Here is a 12,924-nt window from a genome sequence, read left to right on the forward strand (position 1 = left end):
GGACTACACAGATCAACAGATTGTATCTTTGGCTTCTTCAACACTTTCAGAGCGACCTAATAAGCATAATATTCCAATTTAATGACAACATACAGTACGAAGAGCAAAAAAATTAAAGTTCTTTCTGATCATAAACATCTCTGGTTTATAGTTCCGTTGGTTAAAGACACCAAAACTGTTCCAGTTGGTTCGATTAGGTTACAGTGTCTCGTGTCAGAGTCGGAGGTTTCACCCTCAGTTTGCATTCTTTGTTGGCTCTAAACCCGTATCACACCATTACATGTCTTCATAACATGATCTACACTTGAGATTGTATAAAGATAGTATCATTAACACAATATCAATATTTATGTTGTTGATATCAGGGTTACTGTTGTATGTGTTAAGCAACAGCAAACGTGAGTAAAGGTCAGATAAACTCAGGAAATGTCTTTATAAATAATTATGAGAAACTCAAAAGACTTTTATTTCTTACACGTCTGTAAACATGTTTTCTTACACTGTTCTGTTCAACAAGCATCTTATAAAGACCTGAATAATCTAAAGTGTTCCCCACATTTCTTTTATCCTTTACCTCCATCATTTCTGCAGGTGTAGCAGTAACACCTGTTGATGACGCTGGTGGTTGTGTGAGTGCAGCTGTGGTTTGTGGTGTGTCCACCTTTAAGTCTAATTACCACCAACAAATATTATTGATGTTCTCTTGAGTCAGCGGCGACCTCACTACTTTAGTCACGCAGCAGTTTGTGCGTGGCGTGCAGTATTACGGAGCTTCGAGCCCCCTCCTCCTCTTCCTCCTCCTCCTCCTCCTCCTCCCTCTTTCTTCGTCTCCCCGCTCTGTTTTTGTGGACACCTCGTGGATATTCATCTTCAGCCGGGTGGAGATGTTCATCTGCAGACATCCCCTCCTGAGGGTTATGACTGTGTTCATGAACAAAAGAGAGAAACCACATCGTTCGACGAGGAGAAGTGACTCAGAATTTGCTCAGAAATAACCAGATACCTGACGGGTAGAATCCCAGCCGTGACACACACACGGAGTTAACGTGTGTGTGGTGCTGATTCATTGTGTGGTGTGAGCATGTGTGTGTGCGCTCAGAGGATGCACATGTAGCTGAGTCGCTTGTTCACCCCAGAGTGACGCATGGGGTTAAGAAGCCTGCACACACACACACACACACACACACATAAACAGCACAGAGTGTGATGCTCCTGCAGCCAGATTATGCAAGTAAACCTGTGTGTTCAATCTGTGACTGGCTGCTAATACCCTCTAAAGATGTTTACAGCAGGCAGGTTCACTCTGGGCTGCTTAGACTGCATGTAAATATCCATCTGCAGCGGAGGAGCTGCTTCTTACTGAAGACGTTATTGTTCTCAGGACCTTTTTAAAGCTGAACGAGAGGAAAAACCATTTAAGCTGCAACATAAACAGTTTGTGCAAGAAAAAAAAAAAGCAATATGCCAATATGCTCCTGGACATCAACGGTAAAATGGTAAGAAGAGTTCCCAGCTGGTTGTTTAGAGTGTTTTCTGTGCTCTGTTTGTAAAAGTGTCGTCTGTTGTTTGCAGGTTTCAGCTACAGAAGAATGTGTAGGACCCATGAGACTGACTCAAGAGCCCATTCAGGTAAGAGACAAACAAACTCCTGCAGGCGTGCTGCAGCTGATTCCTCCTCTCTTTGTTTTCTGTGCAATAACTAAAGATTATGATTGATAACCGCGTTAAAACCTGAATTTATATGATTACCTGATTCACCACAAAGAAACTGTTGAATGCACATCACAAGGTGTCGACATGAGAGACTGGAATCAGAGGTGAATTGATTGTTGTTGATTATTTTTCCAGTTGATCATGCAGAAACTTTGTATTGAACTATTGTGATTTATAAGTAAGAAGCTTCTTGTGCGTATAAACTATATTGGAGCCACGAGTGCCAAAGAAAACAAACCCAGAAAAGAAAAAGAGGGGGTGGATACATGAATAGATAGATACATTTTTAAAGTCGGCACAGACAGTAAACAAGATGTGTGTAAGTTACTGTACAATCTAACAAAGCAACACGTCGTGTCTGAGTGAGAGAGAGAGTGGGCTGGACTGAGAATATCCTGAGCTTCAGTGGATGCTGCTGGTGCTTTGTGGATTACAGATAACCATTGTTTTATTGATGGAGGCTCGGAGCAGAACCACGAGTTAAACCTGCCCAAGTAATCTTTCTAAAAGCTCACCTGGTGCGGTCACTGAGCACAGAGTCGTCGCCTAATCAACATAAAGAAGGCTTTTACAAAAGAGGAGCATTCACAGAAAAACGCACACTCAAAGACAAGAAGAGAAACATGTTGGAGACGGGAACGCGGCCTGAAAAGTCCAAATGAGCCTGTCAGGATTATTAACAGGCATAAATGAGCATTCATTCATGTTTAAGCTGTTTACACCTCAAGTAAAGAGTTTCCCTCTGAGTCTAAGTGCTGTGTCGTAGGAAACTAGGAAGCTTCTTTATTTCTAACTAACTGGATGGAAGTCACAGGCTTCTAAACTCTGTGTGGGAGTGTCCTGACAGTCGTTAAGGACCCTCTGAAGCTAACTGAAGCTCACGTCATATTAATAGAACTCAAAGACTATTAAAGTTAAAGGTAGAATCAGTAGGATTTGTCCCAGCTGTTCCTGAACGCACCACAAAGACAGTTGATTGTTGAGTCTCATTCCCAGGACGTCAAATAGACACATGTTGGGTTGGTAAAGCGTCCCGAGCAGCAACAAAGAGAGAAAATCAGAAACTCTCTGCAGATACGAGACACTAACACGCCTTTTCTCCACATTCCAGTCTCCCTCTCTGTCTGTTTACGCCTTCTTACGGCTTTTAAAATCAGTCTGCTGATGTCGGGAAGGCGACGTGATGACGCAGAATAACAATAATCCATAATTCACCTCAGATGCATCAAACTAAAGTAACGAGTCTGTTCTGAAGCTGTGAGGAGGAGAAAGTTCAGATGTTTGTACCTGAAACATTAGAAACAGTTATGAAGTATTTGTACTTCATAACTTCCCACCTGTGTTTAAAATGAAGTCTTTTTTCTCCACGTGTGAGGAAACATGTTCGTTCGTTCGACCAACAAATGTCAAAAAAACACGACTCAGTAAAAATCTAAATTGTGATGCAAAAATGATCTGATTGAAATCGTGATATGTGTATAAATGGTTGCAACATATTTTCTGTACTTTTTGCCTGATTAAGACGGATGAAAAGGTTTGATCAGCGCACCTCTGCTCAGGTGTTTATTCAGGACGTGTTTACTCTCAGCACACTTGACTTTTAAACTCCCTCTGAGACTGTTTGGACTCTTGTGTTGTGTTCGAGTCACGTCAGGATATTCTGCTAACATTTTCTCTCTACTGGGAAAAAACGAGTCACATTGACTTCCTGCTGGTAAATTGACTTGAAGTGTGTTGGAATAGTTTTCTTAATCTAAATATTTTCCGTCTCTCGTCTTGTGCTGCAGGAGACTGTTTACATGAGCCAGCGAGACAATTTTAAAGGACTGTTTCACAATTATTCAGGTCTGTTGTGAAACAGTAGTCAGGTGAGCGCTGACACAGGTTTTATATGTGCAGATCATTGAGAGATCGCCTTCTTTACAAAAATGTATTTAATAGTTTAGTAATAACCTTTACACCACTCGTCCTGTACATGTGTTTAAAGTGGAGATTCTCAGCTCTTCTGTGATGTCACACGTGTCTTGTTTGGGCCTTCAGGGGCTCCGTAGTGAACGTGATTACACCGTCATGTTCTGCTGCATTGATTCATCGAGGAAACCCGTGTAGTTTCCTCCTCTGCTGGTTGAACTCGAGCTGCTTTGTTCTGCCTGTTCCATGGATCATATATTCCTCTGAAGAAAGTCTCTTTGGCTTCAGAGTCTTCTATTATGATTTTATAACATTTGTGTTTACTGGGTAGTAAATGAGATTTAGGATTAAACCTGTAATTAACACTGAGGATGATATAAATCCATCCATCCGTCCTCGTCTGTTTATCCGTGTCGTGGTACAGCCGACGCAGAAGGTTATTCCAGATGTCCCTTCCCCCAGAAAACGCTTTCCAGCTCCTCCTGGGGGATCCCCATGTGTTCCCAGGCCAGATGAGATATATAATCTCTCCAGCGAGGTCTGGGTCTGTCCCGGGTCTCCTCCCAGTTGGTCCTGCCCGGAAAAACCTCCAAAGGGAGGCGCCCATGAGGCGTCCTGTGATCAGAGGCCGGAACCACCTCAGCTCAGCAAAAACACATACAGACGTCTGAAACATTCAGAACCAACTTACAATATGCTGTCTGATTTCACTTAAAGACCAAAACACAACATTTTTACGCTTGTTATAATGATACCAGGTAAATTCATCCGTTCTATGACAAAATAAACTTTAAATAATCCGGACTGAAACTTCTGGATCTCCTGAACAAACATTGTTCTTTGACGGTCAAAAAGAAAGTTTCAGTCCTTTAAAACAACATTTCCAATTTAAGAATGTAGAATTATCTCCCTTCATTTCTGTTGATTTAAGATTCTGTCTGATTTGGATCCTCTCCTTCTTAATAATATGTCCTTAAACTGGAATCAAACACAAACAGATATTTCACTGTAGGAGCTGGTTGTTGATCACATCTGTACATTCATTTCTTTAAAAGGATTTAGTGTTCATGTGAAACTGCGTGCAGACACTCTGCTCTGCTGTCGGTCCTGCTGGGAGCTCCTGCAGCCCGTGGAGAGCTTGGTAATATACAAGATGAGGCGGAGTTGAGTCGGGGATTGTCTGTGCTCATCCTCTGCTCGGGGATTAGGACATGTGCTAGTCAGATTTATCCTTATGTAACAAAGAAACAAGGAGTTCCTGCAGGTTGTCAGCTGGTTGAGATGTGGGTACGACGTGCAGAAAATCAGCTGCTTTGTTGCTTTGACTGAATTTGCTTCGGTTTGATTGATCTGCAGAGGTTTCTGAGTTCAGTGATGTGAGAGGCCTGGCATGTTCAGCCACAGTATCCCTCCTCCTCCTCCTCCTCCTCCTCCTCCTCCTCCTCCTCCTCACTCACAATACCAAATAACATCGCAGCAGGGATCTGTGGCAGCGTGCAGGCAGGTGGAGGGACCAGGGGGCTTTATTAAAAAAGCCTTCTCATCTCATGCCCCATAAAACCCTCTAACTGCTCTCCTAAAGCAGCCCAGCTAAAGCCGGACCTCCAGCCTGCTGCTGGACCGGCGACCTCTCCCGCTTCACTCCTTCCACCCGGACCGGAGAGATGAAAAGAGGGAGATAAAATTCTCTGCAGGAGAGAGTTATATATAGTGAGTTTTTCCTTGACATTTACTGTTACTGCCTCACAGTCCTGGAGAGTCTCAGCCTCGTCAGGTCCGTCCTCCTGCAGCTTATCTCATCGCTCATGTTTCACTCATTACATAACTGAAGGTACAGATACACACATGCTGCATGTTTTGGTACGTCATATATACACATGCTTACTGTATATATGAGGATGAAAGTGCAGTACAGTTTGTAAAACCTTCACTACAAGCCAGTCTTAGAAGATAAGTTAAGATAAATTAGGTCAAGATGTTCCTTTATTGATCCCCTGTAGGAGAAATTCAATTTTAAACTGAGTAAATAAAAATATACTTAAATAAATACCATGAAATACAATAGAAATGCTTTATACACAACGTGGATCTGTCTGCATGAATATGAAAATACGATTATCTGAAACAATAAGTCACCAGCAAAACTTTTGATGATTGTTTGTGTCACAAATTCAGTTGTTTCAGCCGCTCTCATGTGAAAATCTGTAGTTTTCTTACAAAAACTGAATAATATTAGTTGATTAAACAAAACATGACCTGAATACGTGTAATATTTACAATATCAGCTGGGTAGTAATACAAACTTTGAGTGATTAAACAAGCTGTTTAATCACATCTACAAAGGTGGCAGGGTCCGCCACATATAAACCAAGTAAAACAGTATAAACTGTGTTGTCCTTTAAGCTCAGTTTGTTTAGCAGATCATTCTCTTCTCTTCTACAAAACTACAGACTGCTCCTTTAAGCCTGATATTGTTGTGGTAAAAATAATGCAGACACACTCCTTTAGCAGCTAACGTTAGCATGAAGCACACAGCCTGTGATACCTGTCGTGCTGGGCAGACTTTGTGGACCGAGGTGTGTTCATGTGATGGTGTGACTGACACTATCAGTCCGAGCTTTAACAGCGACAGACGGCTGTTTTTAAAGGAAGTGCAGTGAATGCTGGATGATGAGAAGCGGACGCTAAATAACAGCAATCATCTGTGAAAGCTGTGGAAAATATTGCAGGTTGTATAAAAGAAGCTAGAAAAGTGGTTAAAAGTTTATTCTTGACTTTTATCAAATAATCTTAATTTTGTGGGGAGTTGAAATGATGATCTGCGTTATCGATTAATCTGGTGATTATCTTCTTGATGAATCGTCATGATGTCTTAACGTTCATATTCAAACTACTTTCTCATCCAAAAGCCAGCGGAAGAAGTTTTTCTTTCAAAATGACTGAAAAGATTCATCGTTTATCAAACCGCTGCTGATTTCTGATGTCATTTGTTAAAATTCTGATACTTTGCGACTTTGTCTCTACAACTCAAAACAAACAAAGATCCTTTGTTGACTAGAATTGAACTCATCATTTCAGCTGTTCTGTCAGTGGACCTCGAGTCAGGTCACTTTTATTTTTACTTCACATGATTTACTGGATGCTTAGCAAAGCACACATCATGTAAACACAGTAAAGAAATCAAATTATGTCTAATTCATCTAATATTTTAAATTTACTGCAAAAACAAAGAAAGTTGCATCAAATCAAAAACTGACATCTGTGATCATTTCATCAGGTACAGTTCAAACAAATGCTGACACCAGCAGCACCTCCTGTCACAGAGTCATCGATCTCATTCTTTATATTTGATTGTTTTATACAAAGTGTTACATAACGACCTGAGTGCAGGATCTCAGCGGCCCTCATGTTAACTGTCTGACGGGCTCAGACTGGGTTACGCTCCCACACAGATAAAGTGCTCAAAGCTAGTTAGCCCGATGACACCTCTCTGTGTTTGGGATTCTCCCTCCGTCAGATGGCATCTGGCCTGGTTGTGCAAACACGGAGGATTAACCTCTGAACCCTGAAACTGTGAGTCAGCTCTGGGCTGCAGGCGAGGATCAGGCTGTGCCAACTGGAGGCTAACTGTACGCTGTTTTCATCCACAGCACGAATGTAAATGATGTACTCACTTTAAAGAGGCTGTAACCAGGTTATTGTGTAAACACACATTAGCACATTGTGTAGCATTAACGGTGAGTTACGCTCAGAGAAGCGTGCGTCTCAGACACGTTTTAAATTCACGGCTGCAGTCCGTCACATTAACATCGTATCTGTTTGAGTGTGTGTTCATCAGACCGGCGGCGCCTCCTACCAGGCTCATCGCTGGTGACATATTTGGGTGGCAGGTCAGAGATGTGTGCGGTCGGCGTCGTCTCAGGCTCGACTGGGTACCGTGTGTGTGGAATTTCACATGTTAGCACCATGGTTACACAAGCCAGCGCCAGATCAAAGACTGTGGACCTTTCACAGGCACTCACCAATACCAGCTCATCGTCTCCCTCCTTCTTTTATTTACATCTTCCTCTGTCGTTCTCACCTGTGCTTTTCCAGATTTCTGTCTGTCCCGAGTAGAGATGGAGCCATAGATCGATTTTTAACTATTAATGGCGGTTTGAAATGTCACAGTTTCGTAACCGTGAAGGCTGAGCTGCAACGAGAGTTTCTGTTCTCGCTCTCAAAAAACTGACATGGTGAATTATTTTTCCATGAACAACAGAAAATTAAACAGATATATACAAAAACGAACCTGCTCAAACAAAGTCTCTGTTGTTGAGATTTGTCCTCACATTATCCCAGATGTTTCCAACAATGTTCAAACTAGAGAAATCCAAAAGTTGAGGAAGGAGCATGACGTAAATAAAACTCTAAAACATTACCTCATCTGTGAACCTTTGTGCCTGAGTCACATCAGTAGATGTGGTTGTTAAAAGGTGCGTTCACCACCAGCAAAGTGAGTTGGATCGCTTGATCATTTGTGTTTATTCACCCCAAAAATAAAATGTATTTTTCCTCTCTCCTCTCTGACAAATTACCTTCATGAAGTAAAGTCCATTTCCCCTCCAGCTCCAGTCAGCAGAACAGAACAGAACCTCTGCTGCAGTCAGGCTGATCAACAGGAGGGAAGAGAAATCACCTTTTTAATCCCACAAGTTAAAAAGTTCACCTCTGAGCTCTGCTCCTGTCGGTGAACAGTTCCGGATCAGAACAGAATCTGGTGTGACTCCAGGTGTTTATTCCTCCAGAGAGTCTAGATTATGTTTTGTTTTGATAGAGAGACCCCTAGTGGCAGAAATTACATACTGAAGTTGTCCCACTGGAGCATTTTGGATACACAAAGAATGATCAGGGTGTTGTTCCAAAAGACAGATATCCCGTCTTCAAAGCCTTCTGGGGAAAAAAGGGTTACAGCTACAAATCCAACACCTGGAATCTACTTTATTTTGTACTTTATTAGTTGGCAAACATTAAAAACAAAACCAGCAAAGAAATGTTGCAGGAACGAAACACAACAAACCATCTCATTAAAAATGAGCGTTGTTAAATAAATGAATGTACAATAATCATGAAAGCAGGATGTTTCCTCTGACTCTGATCACACCATCAAAATCTATAAGCTCCAAACTCCAGGTGTGATCGGAACTAAACCAAAACTATACATGAAGTGTGGAGAGTCCTTTGTCTCCCTCGCTCTCTCTGCTGCACCTCCATGTGTCACTCTATCCTTTGTTGTCCTTAGAGGGAGTCAGGAGGTGATGCTGCTGCGAGGCCGAGCTGAGTACTGTTGCCTCTGGCTGCAGACCAGCTGCCTGTGTGTGTGTGTGTGTGTGTGTGTGTGTGTGTGTGTGTGTGTCTACTGTATGCTTGCTGTATTTCCTCATCACTGTACCAAAGGTGGCTGGTGTGTTCGTGGTCAAAACTCAGTGTGGGATCAAAAACAGGATTCTGCACTCTGCAGGCTTCACGTCTGTTGGTGTGAAACAGCTTTCATGAGTGATGCTGCTCAGTTTAATGCTGGAGGAGTATTTTGTATTACCTATTAATAACCTTTCAAACAGATCAAATGGAATACATTATATGAAAAAGTGCTTTGACTCAAATGAACATACTTCTGTCTCCCTCCTCAACCCAGCTGACTCACCAGTAGGAAAATGTGTCTGTCACAACAACATCCTCAAAATGACAATAAAAACATATGTGCCCCATTTCAGAAATATCCTCAGAAGAAGGTGAAGGCAGTGTCCTTTGAATTAATCACAATTATTACACAGTCAGTCTCTACATGGTGAAATCAGAAGAGACTTAAACACAAACAAAAACATTTTCTGGCAAGGCTTCAGCTGATTTTTTATTGATTGTGGCATTTTGTTTTTTTCAGAAACCATAGAAAATATACTTAAATATAACAATAGAGTTATAACCTAGATGCAAGTAAAATGTTTCAAGTTAGGATGTTCTTCATGTTATAGTGAAAAAACAAATGTATCATGACATGAAAACTTTCCTTCTTATAACAATATTCTAAAATGAAATGTTTCACAATCTAACAGTGTATTTTTTAACACGTTACGATGTAATATCATATCACATTAACAAATTAAACATTTCGGATCATGACAAGAAAGTTTGTTGTTACAATAAATCCATCAGGAACAGCGCCAGGCTGTTGTAGTGGCCAAACTGTGTAACTACAACTTCAAAGATTTTTATTTTTTTTATTTTTACAAATTTCAAGGCAACAATGAATTACACAGTTACAGTTAATTAGTAAACATTTCTAGTTTATATGTTCTACTTCATTTGCTTTATAATTTACTACCTTTCTCCCTTGTTCTTTTTTATTTTTTTTATTTTTATTTTGTATATCTACCTTTGCAATGTGATATACACCACAGATAATTGTCATTTTGGTCTGTGAAAGGAGGTGTGAATTTACTTTAAAACATCATATAATGTTACTTTTATGAGAGTATGTCATTTTTCATGTAATGATCTGTTTAAATAAATAAATAAAAAATAAAAAAAATTACACAGTTACACAGTTTCCGGAGTGAACAGACACATTTTAACACATAAAACATTAACGTAGAGACAATAAAATATTTTTAAAACAAAATTACATCGTCACGTGGTACGTCACTGCGGTCCAAAAAGACATTTCCACATAAGCTAACATGGTGAAAGAAGCGGCTGTAAAATGGTGGATGAATGTATTTTAGCATCACAAACCCCGCGACATGACTCGTTTGGATATCATCATTTGAGACATTCAGTCTGATTACATCTGGAAAGTCTAGAAGAGCCGCACGATTAAATTATTTTATCTAAGTTAGTGGGCTCTCCACCGGAAGTTAGCCGGCTCGGACGGCGGAAGTCTCCAGTGCGCACGCTCGGGCCACACAGCGCGAAATACCAACTGACAGATTAGCCTAGCTTCTTTCAGCTTGTACGCGTCATAGGAATGAACGGGGCGCCATCTTCAACGGCTGATTGGAGCCGTTAGCTTCCCCTGTAAACACACCACATCCATCTACCGTTATAGTCCCTCCCGTTACTTCCCCCCGGAGCTTCTCTTGGCGTGGCGACATGCTGGATGTCCGAAGGGCGAGCTGCCCGGGCCGCAAAGGCCAGCTCGCCGACACCAAGCCGCTCCACCTCGGTGTGTTTGTTGAGGGCTAGCCCAGAAGCGGTCGAAGGAGTCGGTGTGTTAGACGGGGAAAGTACGGCTGGCTAACCTCACAACTGCCAGCAAGGCAGGTATAAATGCTCACCACAGATCCGTGATATCTTGTTATAACATGAATATATCTTGTTATAGCTTACAAAACCATAACAACCAAACGTTTAACGTTAATGACATTTTAACACTAATCTGTTTTTCTCACCCGGATATGGCAGCAATGTGCTTCTGTAATGACAGGCCCTACACATCAATATCACATTTTGTTTTTTGTATTCTTAACCATTAATATACATTTTGTGTACATCCCAGCTCCTAATAGATACATTATACAAAATGAAAGTGTTGCTAGTAGCACTATGGGAAACGTGCACAGACAGCTAGTACCATGTAAAGTCCTGGTGTTATCCTTAACAAACTGTTCCCCCCGTAGTATAACTCACTCTGTTTAAAGCCATCTGGCAGCTGAACAGTGTAACAAATCTTTTAAAACTTTATATCCAGTTTCATTAAAATGATAAAATAAAATCACCAGCCCTTAAAAGGAAGGTTGGGTGTTCATATATTAAATATCTCCGAGAGAGGACATCACATCAGAGGGTGATGGCAATGAGCTCATTGTAATCACAAAATTGTGTTCACTAAATGATGGCTAAAGAGTTTACACCTGTGTACTGTAATATTCAGGGCCATAAATGTGAGTAACTGTGGTGTCTGAGGTGAACACAGCTGACATGAGGTTCTTGGATGTCTGCAGCTGCTCTGGAGAATGTCCTGTCTGAGTAGTAAATGTAGTGTAGGCCTACTAACATAGATACTCTGTAATTATCACCGTCGCAGCAGCACTGTCTCACCCAGGCGTCCATTCCTCCCCGTCTCTGCAGGTCCTGCTGGTGTTCGCCAAGGAGGACAGCCAGAGCGATGCCTTCTGGTGGGCCTGCGAGCGCGCCGGCTTCAGGTGTAACATCGCACGGACGCCCGAGTCCGCCGTCGAGTGTTTCCTGGACAAGCACCATGAGATTATAGTCATTGATGGACGTCACTCGCGCTACTTTGAGCCTGAAGCTGTGTGCAGGTGAGCCTCACCTGTGTGTCTGCTGTCACTGCTTCTGTGGTGGTTTTCTTATTTAATCTTTAAACAACTGACGCACAGTATTAATGCTTGCTTTGAGGGAAAGTTGGACATTTTGGGAAATACGTTTATTGGCTTTCTTTCTTAGAGTAACTTAGGAGATCGATACCACATTTGTCTTCAAGGTAAATTAAAGCCTACAGCCAGCAGACTCTTAGCTTAGCACAGAGACTTGAAGTGGGGAAACTCTGCCTCAAGCACCTCTAAAACTTAATAATTAACAGACATACCGTAACGTACAACTTCTCATGTTCACTCTATAAATTAGGGAAAAAAGATGTTAGTTTGTGAGCTTCAGCAGTGGTGGAAGGAGTATTTTAAGACCTGTCCCCCTTGCTAAGTCTTCATGCTAAGCTAACCATTTCAACCAATGCCAAAATAATTACTGACAAACCGTTTCTGCAAATCACAGATATGTTGAAACTTCTTTGAATTCAACTTTTATGTCGTGACAAGGCTGTGCTTATCTTCTGTTTAGGTATTGATTGTTTTTCTTGATTGATTCTCAGGAAAATGAATAAGTTTATTTCCCAAAATGTGTCCCAAGTCTTTAAATGTCAAACTGCACTGTGATTCCTCGTCCTGCTTCTTTTCTGTATGTCTGACATGTTAGATAGGTTTCTGTCTGCCAAGAGGGTGAAATAATTTCAGTAACAGAGACCACATGAACCTTCTCTTCAAACAGAAAGCGTCCATTCTATGATATTAATCCTAAATCAGTAGTTTACAACAACTTCCAGAGTTGAGTCTGTCTAAATCACTTCAGCTTTGAGGCACTGTACTGGAGGGCTTGTTGGTGCCATCTGGTGTTCACTGAAGGCACCGCAGGCGTCTCCAGCCTGACGCTGAACACCGAGTTACTGTAGTCTGTTAGCGCGTGTTCTTCAAGATTTCTCAATTCAGTGTTTTGCTCTAAAGAGAAGCAGCAGTTGATACTGGATGTTAT

General features: G+C 41.5%; 1 protein-coding gene across 3 annotated transcripts in view; it reads left to right on the forward strand.

The window, feature by feature from the left end:
- Positions 1-12,924, forward strand: part of pde8b (phosphodiesterase 8B) — a 49,397-nt gene that overhangs the window by 15,903 nt on the left and 20,570 nt on the right. For 2 of the 3 annotated variants that reach the window (XM_030436739.1, XM_030436738.1), the window contains exons 2-3: positions 1,573-1,629; positions 11,731-11,921. In XM_030436739.1, the coding sequence (XP_030292599.1) occupies positions 1,573-1,629; positions 11,731-11,921 (248 nt within the window). Of the gene's footprint in view, positions 1-1,282; positions 1,497-1,572; positions 1,630-11,730; positions 11,922-12,924 lie in introns of those variants that run through there. The other variant, XM_030436740.1, reaches the window with a different exon arrangement.

The sequence above is a fragment of the Sparus aurata genome, chromosome 12 (assembly GCF_900880675.1).
Source record: "Sparus aurata chromosome 12, fSpaAur1.1, whole genome shotgun sequence".
In the NCBI taxonomy this organism is placed as follows: domain Eukaryota; kingdom Metazoa; phylum Chordata; class Actinopteri; order Spariformes; family Sparidae; genus Sparus; species Sparus aurata.